Source organism: Hyla sarda, chromosome 3, assembly GCF_029499605.1.
Source record: "Hyla sarda isolate aHylSar1 chromosome 3, aHylSar1.hap1, whole genome shotgun sequence".
NCBI lineage: Eukaryota > Metazoa > Chordata > Amphibia > Anura > Hylidae > Hyla > Hyla sarda.
In genome coordinates, this window is record NC_079191.1 from 111,946,072 (window position 1) to 111,962,904 (window position 16,833).

The 16,833-nt window shown below is 39.7% G+C and overlaps 1 protein-coding gene and 1 long non-coding RNA gene across 3 annotated transcripts in view; one reads left to right on the forward strand and one right to left on the reverse strand.

Moving 5' to 3' along the window:
• LOC130361625 (uncharacterized) overlaps nt 1–16,833 on the forward strand; it is a 30,868-nt gene that overhangs the window by 5,117 nt on the left and 8,918 nt on the right. The window lies entirely within an intron of this gene.
• On the reverse strand, nt 108–14,848 carry LOC130361624 (transmembrane 4 L6 family member 18-like). Its single transcript, XM_056564856.1, has 5 exons — nt 14,635–14,848; nt 12,597–12,692; nt 1,968–2,110; nt 544–724; nt 108–368 (listed from the first exon to the last, which is right to left on the reverse strand). The coding sequence occupies exons 1-5, from the start codon at nt 14,809–14,811 to the stop codon at nt 354–356; spliced, it is 612 nt and encodes a 203-aa protein (XP_056420831.1). The 5' UTR covers nt 14,812–14,848; the 3' UTR covers nt 108–353.

The following is a 16,833-nucleotide window of genomic DNA, read 5'->3' on the forward strand; positions in this document are numbered from 1 at the left end:
ATTTGACCATAGATGCAAATATGAAAAGTAACTATTGCACTCAGTGCTGCATTATAAATTTTGGATTTATGCCTAAACATAACCGTGCAAAGGAAAACAAAATCACAGAAAATGAGAGTCTTTTATGGAGCAGTTAGCGAAAAACTTAATAAACAGAAGTAACACACAAGAGAGAACAAATATAGCAGAACATACGGTATAGTAAATTGGCAGTAACTTTTTTCTTTTCAAATAATTTAGGACAAAGTCTAGTTGTTCTTCAACTCTCAGTTAAACACCGAGGATTCTGGGTATTATTGACTTCATAACACTCATTAAATCCAATTCCAAAGTACATGTGTTTTCTTTGCAACTTAAATTGGATCTGGCTGCAGAAAATAAAAAAAATAAAAAATGTATTATTATTTTTATTTATTTTTTTCATTGTTTTTTCATTTTATAGATTTTTTTCTCTGTGAAGAAAATCATTCCTTTTATTTCTTGCACTGTAACTGCACAGCTACCGCAACTTATATGTCCATGCTAGAAGTTCAATGGATTTACCTGTGCTAAAATCTTGTGCGTCCCACACATCACCCCCATCACATCATATATGACTTTAAAGAGGCAGATGATCCCTTGAAGGGCACTGAGGGCTATTAGAATAGAGAACAAGATGATGTTCCACTCCACAATATAACCGGGTTCTAAACATTGAGACCATGTAGAAGATGCCACAAGATACCTAAGAGAAAACACATAAATATATAAACATATAAACATCTTATAAACGTATACATTGAGGGGGAGTAAATAAAAATGAAACTACCTGATTTGCCCATAACAACCAATCACAGCACAGCTTTCATTTTATCAGAGCTGGTTAAAGGGGTTCCCCGGTGCTTAGACATCTTATCCCCTATCCAAAGGATAAGGGATAAGATGCCTGATCGCGGGAGTCCCGCCGCTGGGGACCCCCGGGATCTTGCACGCGGCACCCCGTTTTTAATCAGTCCCCGGAGCGTGTTCGCTCCGGGTCTGATTACAGGCGACTACAGGGCTGGTGGCATGTGACGTCACACCTCCGCCCCCGTGTGACGTCACGCTCCGCCCCTCAATGCAAACCTACGGGGGGGGGGGGGGGGGCGTGATAGCTGTCTCTCTCTCTCTTTCTCTCTTTCTCTCTCTCTCTTCCCGCCATTAATTATGGCCGTGAGCGCTCCCTCTCCCCTGACATGGGTGGCCCGCACGCGTGTCCCGGGCATGCTCTAGCTGTTCTGTCTGGCCATGAGCGCACCCCGTCTAGTTCCTGCGGTGGCTCCGGGACTCGCTATGCGGGACGCGCCCGCATGCGAGTCCCAGGCATCTCCTCACCTCCTGCTGTCCCTGGCCTTCCTACTTCTGTGGCTCGCTGCCACGCGCATCCCCTTTCTTTAGGGCACATGCGCCGGTGTTGCTAGATTTAAAGGGCCAGTACGCCCAAAATTGATCTCCTGTGGGGCAGACTCTATATAGTCCGGCACCTCCCTATCATGGTGCCGGATGTTTGTGCTTAGTGCCTTAGAGAAAGCGTTACAGTGTGTGTGCCATAATAGTGTTCCTGGCCTCCAGCCTGTGACCTGACCTTGCTCCTTTGCCGCCTGCTTCCTGACCTTGTGCCTGTGACCCGACTATGCTTCTTTGCCGCCTGCCTTCTGACCTGTGCTTTGTCCTGACTACGCTATACCATCTGTGCAACCTGTGTGGATGGATCGTGCCAGGGGTAGAGACCTGGGTGCCGCCTGCCGCTGCAAGTCTATCCCGCTTTGCTGTGGGCTCTGGTGAAAACCAGTGGCACCTTAGACTCTGCTCCCTGGTACGGTTCAGCCATAGTTCACACAGGACAGCGGATCCACAACTTAGCCGTTATGGTAAGACCATTACAATACCCATTATTTATCTGCAGTTCTACATGCTTTCTATATATCTAATCAGAAAATGACCAGTACCCTCCACCTGTGCTGGCAAACGGGTAACTCCATCCAGTGTTTGTCCTGCAGTATGGGCCTTGAGACAGTCCCAGGGAGGAGATGATCAGAGAATATCCAGAAAATAACACACCCAGCAGAGCAAACAGGGCAGACCCCAGTCTCTGAAATACATGAAAATAGGTGACAAATAATTAGGAAAAAAATAATGTCTTTTATTTCGTCTAATAGTATAAGGCCAGGTTTACACACAGGTTTTTCTGTCATTTTTTTTTTAAACTGCCACTACTGTTCTTGAGCCAAAGTCAGAAGTGGATCCAGTAGAAAGGAGAAGTATAAGGCTAGGTTTCCAATTTTTTTTTTTTAAATGCCCCCCCCCCCCCAAAAAAACGCCAATTCTGCCGCACTGCATTTTTTTGGTGAAATAACGCTGCGGCCAGATGTTAGCTGCAAGTCTTCGGATAATCGCAAAATGCAAAATCCACTTTTTTTTTAAAAAAACACTCCCTGGCAGTATTGAAAAATGACCTCAGGTTCAGACTTTGTTGTTTTTTTTCTTGAAATCTAAAAGCTATGGTGTTTTTATTTTTTATTTTAACGATTGATGATTAAATTAAAAATGATGCAGTTTTATAAATTTTGAATCAGGGACCAATTTTTGTGAGAAGATAGGGACATAAAAATGTAGCCGCAATATTGAAAATGGGCCATGTAATTTTAAATCTAATATATATATATATATATATATATATATATATATATATATGTATATATATGTGTATATATATATATATATATATATATATATATAGCAACATGATTATTCTTTGTTTATATATATATATATATATATATATATATATATATACATTCATTTTAAAAAAACTTTTTATTATTAATGTATTTTAATAATGTAATTTCTGAACAGTGGTTTATTATAACTACTGTTAAACTTTATTAGCCATATTTTCATCATTATTTAGGTACTACTACTCCCAGCATGGAACAGAGTCTGCACTAAAAGACAGATTGCATCTGTTCTCACTCTTGAGACACGTTGCGATCTGGATTTAGAATCCAGAGAAGCGAGCATCTCTCAGCAGCGCTCCACAATCTCTGCTGTGAATTCCAGCCGGCCAGTGATGTGAATAGAACTTCACATTACTGATTCCTATTTGCCACTCAGAGCGGTGATTGGCCAGATGGTGCCAGCCAATCACCAATCTGAGCGGCATATATGAATCAGTGATGTGAATTTCTATTCACATCATTGGCTGGCCGGAGTTCATAGCAGAGGACCGGAGAGTGCTGCAAAGAGCCAACCGCTCTTGTAAATCTGTATCGCAACGGGTCTCAAGAGTTAGAACAAATGCAGTCAGTCCTTTAGTGCAGGTACTACAGCTCCCAGACTCTGTTCCATGCTGGTAGTTGCAGTAGTACCTAAATAATGACAGGAATATGGCTAATAAAGTTTAACAGTAGTTAAAATAAATCACAGTTCATAAATTTTATTCAAATACATAAAAAATTAAAAAGTGTTACAAAATTAATAAAAAAATATATTAGATTTAATGGATAAAGATACACTTTACCCATTTTTAATATTGACGGCTACATTTTTATGTCCCTACCCGCTCACATAAATTGGTCCCTGATTGAAAGTTAATCAAAATGTTGTTATAAAAAAATATTAATTTCGTTCCCTACAATTTTTTCCCATTCCTACTGCATCTTTTTTTTTTTTTTTTTGGTACCCAACAAGATTCATAAAAACGCCTGCAGGGAATCTGCCAAAGGTGCCAAAAATGCTATTTCCACACACAGGTAAAAACGCAAAGAAAATCTGTGGCAGTTTTTCTGGTGTTTTTTCAGGGGTTAAAAAAAAAAAGAAAAACAAGTGGAAACCTAGCCTTAGTCCTTCCTTTATATTTCCCATTCATTTTGAATACACTTCTGACTTTGGCTTAATAACTGCAGTGGCAGTTTTCCAAAAAAACACAGTGAAAACCTTTGTGGAAACCTAGCCTAAAAATATTTTGGGAGAATACCAATTCACATAGAACATTCAGACAAACTACTTCAATCATTGGTAAATGATCATTTGGAAAGCTCTCAGGCCTATTTACTTTTTTCACATTTTGCTATGTTGTGGCGTTGTGCTGAAATAAAAAATGTATTGAACTTGTCCCCATCAATCTGCACTCAATACCTCATAATGAGATGGTGATAACAGAATTTTAGATTTTTTTTGAAACATTTTTATTATGGAAAAACTAAAATTTAGCATTAGCATGAGTATTTAGACCCTTTGAAATTCAGCTATGGGGGGTTCCTATTTCTTTGATCATCTCTGAGATGTTTCCTCACCTCGGCATCACCTGTGGTCAATTCAGATGATTGGACAGGATTTGGATAGCCCTGTTTATATATAAGATCTCACAGCTGACAATGTATATTTGAACAAAAACTAAACCACGAGAAAGAAAGAAATGCTTGTAGAGCTCAGGGAGGATTGTGTGGAGGCACAGATCTGGAGAAGGTTATGAAGACATATCTGCTGCACTGAAGAAGTTTGAAACAATCAAGACTCTTCCTAGAGCTGACTTAAAGGTGTACTCTGCCCCTAGGCATCTTATACCTTATCCAAATGATAGGTGATAAGATGTCTAATCACAGGGGTCCCACCGCTGGGGACCCCTGTGATCTCCCTGCTGCACCCAGCATTCGTTTAGAGCGTCAGGTGCAGCGCCGGAGGCTCAAGACGTCACGGTCACACCCCGCTCGTGAATTCATGGTCATGCTCCCTCAATGCAAGTCTATGGCCATCACGCCCCCTCCCTTAGACTTGCATTGAGGGGGCATGGCCGTGACGTCACGAGCGAGGCATGACCGTGACATCATGAGCCTCCGCCCGCATCGCCAGTCATCTGGCATGGAACGAAGTTCGCTCCATGCTCCGGATGTCTGGAGTGCCGCAGCCGAGATTGCGGGGGTCCCCAGTGGTGGACCCCCATGATTAGACATCTTATCTCCTATCCTTTTAGTAAAGCATGGTGGTGGCAGCATCATTTTGTAGAGGTGTTTTGCAGCGACTTGGACAGGGAAAATGGTTAGGGTTGAGAAAAAGCTCAATGAAGAAAAGAATATAGATAATCTTAGTAAAAAACCTTATCCAGAGTGGTCTTGACTTCAGACTGGGTCGAGGGTCACCTTCACGAAAGGCAATGGCCCTAAGCACACAGCCATGACAGCACAGGAGCGGCTTAGGGACAACTCTGACTTGAACCCAATCGCACATCTCTGGAGAGATTTAAGAATAGTCCCCATCCAGCCTTACTGAGCTTGAGAGGATCTGTAGATAAGAATAGCAGAAAATCTCAAATACCAGTGTGCAAACCTTGTGGCTGGAGGTTGTAATTACTGTCAAAGATGTGTGAGAATGAAGGGTCTGAATACTTATGTCAATGTGATATTTTAGTTTTTTTTTTTTTTATAAATTAGATTTCTAACATTGTTTTCATTTTGTCATTATGGGGTATTTAGTGCAGAATGATGGGGGAAAACTTGAATTTATTTTTATTTTAAATATAAAAGGATAGTGTAGCTCACTCAGTGGGAAAATATACCCGAGGTGAACTGGTGTTACCTTCACCTAAAGGTCTATAGAATGCAAAAAAAATATATAGTTGATAAAACAACTAGAGACCAGTCCTCAAGGTATATGTAAGGGTAAAGTAAAGAATAGAAAATGATCCAGATATTAATTAAATAAATCAATATATTTATTAGAAAGTATATGGTGGTCACTGGTGTCCAATGTCCCTGCAGGGCCCTTGCATGGGACACAAAACACAGCGTGGAAGATAAAATTAGAATAAAACAGTTAAATAAAAAATAATTGATAAAAATAGGGCAAACTTGCATCTATACTTCAGTATCGCATAATTAAATATTAAAATCAATAATTGTCAATGTGCTTTCACTGCTCAGTTGGTCAAATGTCTCTTGAAAGAACAAAAAGAGATTCCAATAGCTAGATACGCTATGCTGACAGCGGATTGTCCTGTATTGTAACAGTCACAGTATGTAGTAATAGCCTTTCAATGCTATGTATCCAGTGTTGGTGATACAGTTTCAATATACAGTGTATCAGTCGTTGGTGACAAAGTGTCGCAAACTGTAGAACAGATGAGGAGAATAAGGAGAATAACAGAGTCCGGTGCACGGCACCACTCACCACCCTTGTGACCGCTGGTATCACTGGAGGAGCTGATTCAGTAATGTAGCACGGAGGTATCAGGCCTCCGGCAGTATCGGTTTCTGTCTTCTGTATCTGGCGATGCTGTATGCAGCGCTGTGGGTGGCGTTGATGGTGACCTCCTTTCAAGATCCGCGGCTGGCACGGATGGCTCCGGCCTCACAGGTATGCCGAGGATCCTTGGTTGGTCGAATAAGATAGCGCAGACAAAGCGATGTAGTCAGTGGGTGTACGTGCAGCATGCCTCGTGTGATTAGGCGCTTAATCGCGCATAGAGTAGCAGTGAATTGGCTGTGGTCCCAAAGCTGGGGTTTCCAGCAGTTGCAAATAGAGTTCTATGTTGGGCTGGATTCTTGGAATATGGTAGTGGATGTAGATAGTATTATAATCAAACTAGACGCGTTTCAAGGCCGAGGGCCTTTTATTCAGTAGAGGTATAGATGAATGATGTGTGTGGGAAGCGTTTTTTATAATGTGAATTGAGGTTAAGAGAGGACAGGAAAATCTGGAAATTCCAGGTTATAGGTAAACTCAGGTTCTGGATCATATAGGAGAGGAAACATAGAGGAAATTAGATGAATGAGTAAAGAGAATATAGGTGATACAAGCTTAGGTATAACAAATGGAGATAAAATGACATGTGGATAAAAATAAAAAATGGAAATAAAGATAAAAATAATTGGATGTAGAAGGCTGGGAAAGAAATGGTTTGTCATTCAATATAGGTGATTGATACCTTATGATTATTTAGCAGTCTCCTATGTATATATATATATATATATATATATATATATATATATATATAGGGTATAACACATATATTGTAACAATATATATGTGTATAAAAATGATTAAATACATTTGTAAAAATATGGATATAAATAGGAAAGTAGATAAAATGAATAGTAATATAAGAATAAATGAAAAAGTACGGATGTATCATAAAAATTATGGATACATCATTAAAAATTTAGCTATGGGATGTATTTTATAATAGTATAAAATTATAAAAAAAAATATAAAAATGTATACCGTATTTATCGGGGTATACCACGCACCGGCCTATAACACGCACCCTCATTTTACCAAGGATATTTGGGTAAAAAAAGTTTTTTACCCAAATATCCATGATAAAATGAGGGTGCGTGTGTGCGCGTGTATACCCCGATATACCCCCAGGAAAGGCAGGGGGAGAGAGGCCGTCACTGCCCGCTTCTCTCCCCCTGCCTTTCCTGGGGTCTAGAGCGCTGCTGTCGGCCCTTTTCACCCCCTGGTTATCGGCGCCGCTGCCCGTTCTGTCCCCCTGACTATCGGTGCCGGCGCCGATAGCCAGGGGGAGAGAAGCGGCGCCGACAGCCAGGGGGAGAGAAGGGGCAGCGGCACCCATTGCCGGCGCCGCTGCCCCGTTGCCTCCCCCCATCCCCGGTGGCATAATTACCTGAGTCGGGTCCGCGCTGCTCCAGGCCTCCGTCGTGCGTCCCCAGCGTCGTTGCTATGCGCGGCGCTCTGACGTTATGCGCCGCGCCGTTCAGCGCATAGCAATGACGCCGGGGACGCACGACGGAGGCCTGGAGCAGCGCGGACCCGACTCAGGTAATTATGCCACCGGGGATGGGGGGAGGCAACGGGGCAGCGGCGCCGGCAATGGGTGCCGCTGCCCCTTCTCTCCCCCGGGCTGTCGGCGATAACCAGGGGGTGAAAAGGGCCGACAGCAGCGCTCTAGACCCCAGGAAAGGCAGGGGGAGAGAAGCGGGCAGCGACGGTCTCTCTCCCCTTGCCTTTCCTGGGGGTGTATCGGCGTATAACACGCACACAGACTTTAGGCTAAAAATTTTAGCCTAAAAAGTGCGTGTTATACGCCGATAAATACGGTAATTTATAGAAATAAATATAAAAATAGAGATTAAATAAGATAAAGGTAGAATAAAAGTAAAAATAGAGATATAAATAATATATGGATATAAATGAATAAGTAAGAAGGCAAAAATAAAAATGTATAAATAAATAAAAATATATAAATAATGTAAGAGCAGGGGGTGGAACTGAAATAAAAGTAATATTAAAACAGGACGGAACACAGAACACTGGAATATACTATAAAGATGAATAATTTCCTGGCTGGGGCTCGACCCCAAGAGACGTCGCCGATTCGACATGCGACCAGTCGGCAACGAGTCGTGAGGAGGAGCCCATTCACAAGTATTTACAGGAATCCGAAAATCTCCAGCTCTAACAACCAACATTTTTTAGGGAGAGGCAGTTGGAGAAACCCCACCTCTTCACCCAATTACCGACACAGACCAAACCACCATCACAATCACCAGAATTACAGATATCCCCCCCAACCACACAACTATTATCACCAACGTCGCCCTTACTACCCCCCAACTTATCACTCCTCCAGAACACCAATTACACAAACACACCATTATTCAACATACAACACGACACAACACAATCCCAAACAACCGGCTTTATAAGCAGACATTCACCCCATTCCTCCCAACCTCACAATTCAAACAGACACTCCAAAAAAAAGAGGATACGAAGAAGAAAACGAATCTCAACCACCCCAAAAACTAGGAAAACTGATTTAGAGGATTGTATAATCAATCTAAGCTCTACCTCTTTGACTGAGACTCAGAAAAAATTACTAAACAAGGGTCTTAAATTTGCACCTACTCAATTCCTTAACAAATTTGATACCTACATAGGCATTGAGAAATATGTTAGAAAACTGTGCCTTAAAAAATACTTTTTAAAACAGCCCACTATTCCACTCGCAATCCAATCCACCAATTTTACACACACTCAATGCACATTAAAATCGAAATTTTACCCCGGACATGAAACAGGCCCAGATATTTTGACTTTTAAAACTGCCGTGGAGTCTCAAATTAGAAAATTAAAACCAAATACACAAAATAATAATATTACATTTAAAGAAAAGTTGGCAATAAATGAACTTCAACAAAATCATGATATCACAATCCGCCCCGCTGACAAGGGGGGTGCGATTGTGATACTTGATACCAACAAATACAATCTATTTATGGCGGCCTGGGAGGAAGCTACCATTGCTCCCAGGCTAGGCGCAGATCTCGTGGCAAAGATATATTGACGACATCGTTTTTATTTGGAAGGGGCCACTGAATCTTTTAACTGATTTTATCCTGGAAATCAATACTAATTCTTTAAATTTAAAATTTACATCACATATAAGCACAGGCACTTTGGAATTTTTAGATCTTTTAATTACCATTGATACAACAAATTTAGTATGTAGCACATATCACAAGCCTGTGACTAAAAACAGTTTTATACTTTTTAATAGCTGTCATTTACCTAGATGGCTCCTAAATGTCCCAAAAGGTCAATATCGGAGATTGAAAAGAAATTGTACATCCGATAGTATGTTTGAAGAAGCACAAGTTTTAACTAATAAATTCCTTGATAAAAACTACCCCCAAACTATTTTAGAAAAAGCACTTAATGATACCCGGATCCTAGACAGATCATCATTTTTCATTCCCAAACCAGTCGACCTTCCATCTGAAAGCGATGTCCCCAAATTGATTCTACCGTTTAATAGAAATCATAAAAAAATTGAAAGGATCATTAAAACAAACTGGCGTTTTTTTTTAAAACAACAAAATCATTGGTCACACTATCCCCACACATCCACCCATTGTATACACAAAGGCTCCCAATCTGGGCATACAAGTTGCCCCCACCATCCGTCAACCCCCTTCCAATTCATCTTCCACCTGGCTCCAGACAAAAGGGTTCCACAAATGTGGATCCTGTTCAGGTTGTAAAATCACCAATAAAAATCACCAAAACAAATCAATTCACTCATAAAATTACAGATTGCCTAACCTGCCACAGCAAAGGAATCATTTACTTAATACAATGTACTTGTGGTAAACAGTACATTGGACGAACTAAAAGACAACTAAAAACCCGTATCTCAGAGCATATTTATAACATAAAAAAAGGGAACTAAACTCACCCGTGGTCACTTCATTTTACGGAATGCCATGCTCAGGATACTCTTCAATTTTTCTTTACAGCGCTTTTAAAAGTCAAAAATTGTTGGAGATGGGGATTTTTCATTACGCGTATGCCGAAGGCCGAATCCCGCAAGATCTTTGAGTTCGACACATTGATCCCCAAGGGACTCAATGCAGAGCTGGAGATTTTCGGATTCCTGTAAATACTTGTGATTGGGCTCCTCCTCACGACTCATCGCCGACTGGTCGCATATCGACTTGGCGACGTCTCCTGGGGTCGAGCCCCACCCAAGAAATTATTCATCTTTATAGTATATTCCAGTGTTCTGTGTTCCGTCCTGTGTTTATATTACTTTTATTTCAGTTCCACCCCCTGCTCTTACATTATTTATATATTTTTATTTATATATATATATATATATATATTTATTTTTACCTTCTTACTTATTCATTTATATCCATATATTATTTATATCTCTATTTTTACTTTTATTCTACCTTTATCTTATTTAATCTCTATTTTTATATTTATTTCTATAAATTATACATTTTCATATTTTTTTTAAATAATTTTATACTATTATAATATACATCCCATAGCTCAATTTTTAATGATGTATCCATAATTTTTATGATACATCCGTACTTTTTCATTTATTCTTATAATACTATTCATGTTATCTACTTTCCTATTTATATCCATATTTTAACATATACATTCCTACTAATTTATTTAATCATTTTTATACACATATATATTGTTACAATATATGTGTTATACCCCATGTATATTATATATATATATTTATATATATACATAGGAGACTGCTAAATAATCATAAGGTATCAATCAGCTATATTGAATGACAAACCATTGCTTTCCCAGCCTTCTACATCCAATTATTTTTATTTTTATCTTTATTTCCATTTTTTATTTTTATTTCTACTTTTTTTTTACCCACATGTCATTTTATCTCCACATTTATCTCCATTTTTTATACCTAAGATTGTTTCACCTATATTCTCTTTACTCATCATCTAATTTCCTCTATTTTTCCTCTCCTATATGATCCAGTACCTGAGTTTACCTATAACCTGGAATTTGCCAGATTTTCCGGTCCTCCATTAATCTCAATTCACATTATAAAAAACGCTTCCCGCACACATCATTCATCTATACCTTTACTGAAGAAAAGGCCCGTGGCCTTGAAACGCGTCTAGATTTGATTATAATACTATCTATATCCACTATCATATTCCAAGAATTCAGCCCAACATAGAACTCTATTTGCAACTGCTGGAGACCCCAGCTTTGGGACCCCAGCCAATTCACTGCTACTCTATGTGCGATTAAGCGCCTAATCACACGAGGCACGCTGCACGTACACCCACCGCTGCCCTGACTACACCGCTTTGTCTGCGCTATCTTATTCGACCAACCAAGGACCCTCGGCATACCTGTGAGGCCGGAGCCATCCGTGCCAGCCGCGGACCTTGAAAGGAGGTCACCATCAACGCCACCCACAGCGCTGCATACAGCATCGCCAGATACAGGAGACAGAGACCGATACTGCCGGAGGCCTGATACCTCCGTGCTACATTACTGAATCAGCTCCTCCAGTGATACCAGCGATACCAGCGGTCACAAGGGTGGTGAGTGGTGCCGTGCACCGGACTCTGTTATTCTCCTTATTCTCCTCATCTGTTCTACAGTTTGCAACACTTTACCACCAACTGCTGATACACTGTATATTGAAACTGTATCACCAACACTGGATACATAGCATTGAAAGGCTATTACTACATACTGTGACTGTTACAATACAGGACAATCCGCTGTCAGCATAGCGTATCTAGCTATTGGAATCTCTTTTTGTTCTTTCAAGAGACATTTGACCAACTGAGCAGTGAAAGCACATTGACAATTATTGATTTTAATATTTAATTATGCGATACTGAAGTATAGATGCAAGTTTGCCCTATTTTTATCAATTATTTTTTAATTTAATTGTTTTATTCTAATCTTATCTTCCACGCTGTGTTTTGTGTCCCATGCAAGGGCCCTGCAGGGACATTGGACACCAGTGACCACCATATACTTTCTAATAAATATATTGATTTATTTAATTAATATCTGGATCATTTTCTATTCTTTACTTTACCCTTACATATACCTTGAGGACTGGTCTCTAGTTGCCTTATTTTTATTTTAGTATGAAACTTTCCGAATGCACTGTATGTTAGACCACTATTGCATCTAAGTTATAGTATTGTATATAGCATCATATATTTTACCTAAATGCCGTAGTAATTAACTGATCAATTATTATTGTATATATAATACAATGCAGACATGAAATAAATCCGGCTTATACTCACAGAGCAATGTATGTGATACAGTTGTTTCCCAGAACAGCATGTTGAGCTGCATTTATAAAAATCCACCAAAAGAAGGACAGTGGATAAAATGATCATCTGTAAGGGGCATAAATCAGAATTCCAGTAAAAAATAATTATTATTATTACATTATGGACATGATTACTCACACAAACCTACACCAACACAAGACATTGGCCCTCATTTACTATTGCAAACCCGACATGTTTTGTTGGGTTGTGCGCCAGATTCTGTTGCATTGCGCCAGAAATTCTGTCTGCACCAGAATTTGGGCCAGAATTGAAAAAACCCTGACTAACTCTCCATTTTGGTAAGAAACCCTGAAAAAGGGGCGTGGCTGAGGAAAAAGGGGGTGTGGTCTTCGAAAAGGGGCGTGTTCCTGACATTTTAACAAAAACCCAACATATTTACTAAGGTTTCCACATAACATGTGGTGGATTTGAGCTGAGGAAAACCCTACAGATCAGAGCATGTGTAAAAAAATTTATGGAAACCTTAGTAAATACCGTGGAAAATAAATTGTAGGGAATTAAAACCAACAAAGAAACCTACACAACACTCTTAGTAAATAAGGGCCATTACGTCCAAAAGTTCTAGCATTTGTACACTATCAAGAATTTTCCCATAAGTTATTAGGTGCAAAATCAGCACTGGAGCCCCTTTCATTATTAAGATTGTGAGAGTCCCAGAGGTTGGACTTCCAATGTTTATATACCTTATAATCGGTCTAGATCTATCTACTGCATTTGACACAATAGATCACCATTACTCCACAGCACTTTCTGCTTCTTTGGCTTAAAGGGGTACCCCGCTGGAAAAATTATTTTTTCAAATCAACTGGTGCCAGAAAGTTAAACAGATTTGTATATTACTTCCATTTAAAAATCTTAGTTCTTCCAGTACTTATTAGATGCTGTATACTCCAGAGAAAGTTCTTTTCTTTTTTAATTTATTTTCTTTCTGACCACAGTGCTCTCTGCTGACACCTCTGTCTGTCTCAGGAACTGTCCAGAGCAGGATAGGTTTGCTATGGGGATTTGCTCTTGATCCGGACAGTTCCTGACATGGACAGAGGTGTCAGCAGATAACTTCCTCTGGAGCATAAAGCAGCTGATAAGTATTGGAAGGATTAAGATTTTTACATAGAAGTAATTTAAAAATCTGTTAACATTTTGGCACCATTTAATTTAATTTAAAAAAAAAAAAATTTTCCACTAAAGTACCCTTTTAAACATATGCTGGTTTTCCTTCTCTCTTTCTGACCATACTTCATCAGGGGGTTTGATTTTTATCATTCCTGCACATTCCATATTTTTCCAAAAATTGCAATATTTCTGCACAATTTTCATGACTTTTTGGAATCTACACAGCAATGAAGTAACAGTGACAATCTCCTATGATGCCCCCAATTGATGAATAAGAACAATTCATTTCCAAGGTAGCCGCGGTATGTAATGTAAAGCTAGGTCTTTTTCATACTAGGTTCATGGTGTCTGTTTGGTGTATACATTAGGAACTCTCCCAATGCATATGGCAAATGTATTCATAATCCTCAATCACCCAAAGGCTAAAAAAGTGTCATAAGGCCTTCATTCAGGTGGTTTTCACCAGAGTTACCATGTTTTTGCTGGATGAAGTAGAACGGACCTCTGTACTATTCCATAGAGTATACTGTGTGGTATGTTTTTAACATGGGTGTCTATGTATGATGAAAACCCCAAACTGGCATGCATTATAGCTATAACTTTATAAGGCATAGGTTTTGTGTGAAAAAGTGTGAAAAAAGCCAAACTATGTGAGCTGATACAATGAAGATATGTATAACCACAGATGTCAAGAGATATATAGGAAGAGGGGGGACGGTATAATCTGGTATATAAAAAAGCAAAAATTTGGGTCTGTAATTTTAGAAATACGAATTTACGGTAGTGTTGTGTAAGAATTACTTTAGATACGGTAAGTACAACAAACCTTTACTGACAGATTTACTTGCAGCACAAAATACATTACAATACTTACCATAATGCCCCCAAAACAGATCCCTTGGAAATACCAGACATAATTTGTCAGCTGATTGTTGGCAGCATACGTGTTGTCTCCATTAGGAAAGTAGAGCAAGATATTCACCACAATACTCCATACAGCCAGAGGAATAAGAGCAAGAATTGAATATTCTGAGCAATTCTTCAGAAACATCTTTAAATAGAACAAACTATCTACTAAGGAGAGTCTGGGCTTGTATATATAACATCACTATGGTATCCGCAAAGTGGTTCAGTGTGTGGACAAAGCCGCAGCTGAACGGTTGCTGGGATATCGTCAAACAATACATTCAGCTGTTGACTTGCAGGCTACAAAGACACTTAGGTGACAGTAGTGATTCCATGAGGTCTGCTGGGCTGAGGACAGTCGGGCTGCTACATGAAATGCAACTTTGCTTATAAATTTACCCCTAGGCTGGATTCACATATCAGGTTTTGAAGCAATTTTTTTAAGCCAATGCTTCGACTCCAAATATTACATTATAAAATGTACCATAAACTGTGAGTCCATCCTTATGGGAGTTGTCTGCCAATCTATTTGCTATATTAAGTCATGTTGTCATAGTCATGTTTAGGAAGAATAGTTGGTATAAAATAGTTGACAAATGAACTAGGTATGGCATATTTAAATTATTTTTCATAGGCTTCTAGATAGAACAAAAAATTCTACAAAACATATGTGTTTCAAACCTGTCCATTAGTGTTGCTTGCGAATATTCGCAATGCGAATTTTATTCGCGAATATGCGATATTCGTGAATTCACGAATATTCACAAATATAGCACTATATATTCGCAATTACGAATATTCGTTTTTTTTTTGTTTTTTTTTCACAGTACACATCACAGTGATCATGGGAAAAAGAGGATGTTTTCAGTTTTTATTAGAGAAAGGCTTTTTTTTTATATAGAAAAACAACAACAAAAAAAACATAATGAATGTAAAAGTAAATCCCCCAGATAGTTATCCCATAAATGAAAACCCTCATATAAGCTATGTAGGTAGTAGGTTGCACCTATTAGCTTGGTGGTTAGTCTCCATAATAGCTTGTAGATAGTAGATAGCTCCCCACATAGGCAACAGAAGTCCCGCACTTTAGGTATCTATCAGATTTCCCCCCCCATTAGGTATCGAGCAAAAGTCCCCCCACATTAGGTAGGCAGCAGAGGTTCCCCATAGTAGGCAACTGTTCCCCAATAGTTGGCAGCAACTCCTCCATAGTTGGAAGCAGTACCCCCATAGCAGGCAGCAGATCTCCCATAGGAGGCAGCAGTTCCTCCATTGTACTCAACAGTTCCTCCATAGCAGGCAGCAATTTCCACCAACCCTTTCTCCTCTGGCATACATACCTCCTGTGGCTCTTCTTTCTTTTTCCCCTGTCGGCGCCAGCACGGTGCAGTGATCATGGTGGGGAGGCACTGGTCCCGAGGCAAGATAGCTGGCTATTATTCACCATCTTACCAGGTGCAGCTCTACACGATCAGCGGCGGTCAGTATCTGCATGACGTACATGTACGTCACAGGTTGGGAAAAACTTCCATGGCGTGCATGAATGTCATGCGTCAGGAAGGGGTTAAAACTAGTTTTAACTGGGCAAACCTGTTTGAGTAAAATGTCTCAAATCTTTCCTCTAATCCCAGCAGGCCTCTGTGTGAGTAACGTAACACTACAGGGATAATAACCCCAATGATGTCACAGTACAGGGATAATACACACAGTATAGGGAAAATGCGCACAATACAGGGATAATACACAGTGATGTCATATTACAGTGATAACCCCAATGATGTCACAGTACTAACATAATGCACCCAGTGATGTTACAGTATAGAGTAAATATGCAGTCTGTCTGTATGTAAGAAGTGGTATGAAAGTCAGTGTGAACGATGCCATAGTGTGTGATGATTCTGAGGATGTGGAATCATTGTGGGTAGAATTACAAAAGGAGGGAAATGCTGAAAAAATAATATTTGGTGTAATCTACAGACCCCCTAATATCACTGAAGAGATAGAAGGTCGGCTGCATAAAGAAATAGAGAGTGCCGCCCAGGCAGGTACAGTGGTAATAATGGGAGATTTTAACTATCCAGATATAGATTGGGGCCGGGGGCTGGCTAAAACTACAAAGGGGCGACAATTCCTTAATTTATTGCAGGATAATTTTATGGGCCAGTTT

Coding starts and splice junctions, on each gene's coding strand:
- LOC130361624 (XM_056564856.1), bottom strand. CDS start 14,811: ATGTTTCTGAAGAATTGCTCAGAATATTCAATTCTTGCTCTTATTCCT. Junction 12,693..14,634: donor TCTGTTTTGGGGGCATTATG/GTAAGTATTGTA, acceptor TGCCCCTTACAG/ATGATCATTTTATCCACTGT. Junction 725..1,967: donor TTTGCCAGCACAGGTGGAGG/GTACTGGTCATT, acceptor GTTTTCTCTTAG/GTATCTTGTGGCATCTTCTA.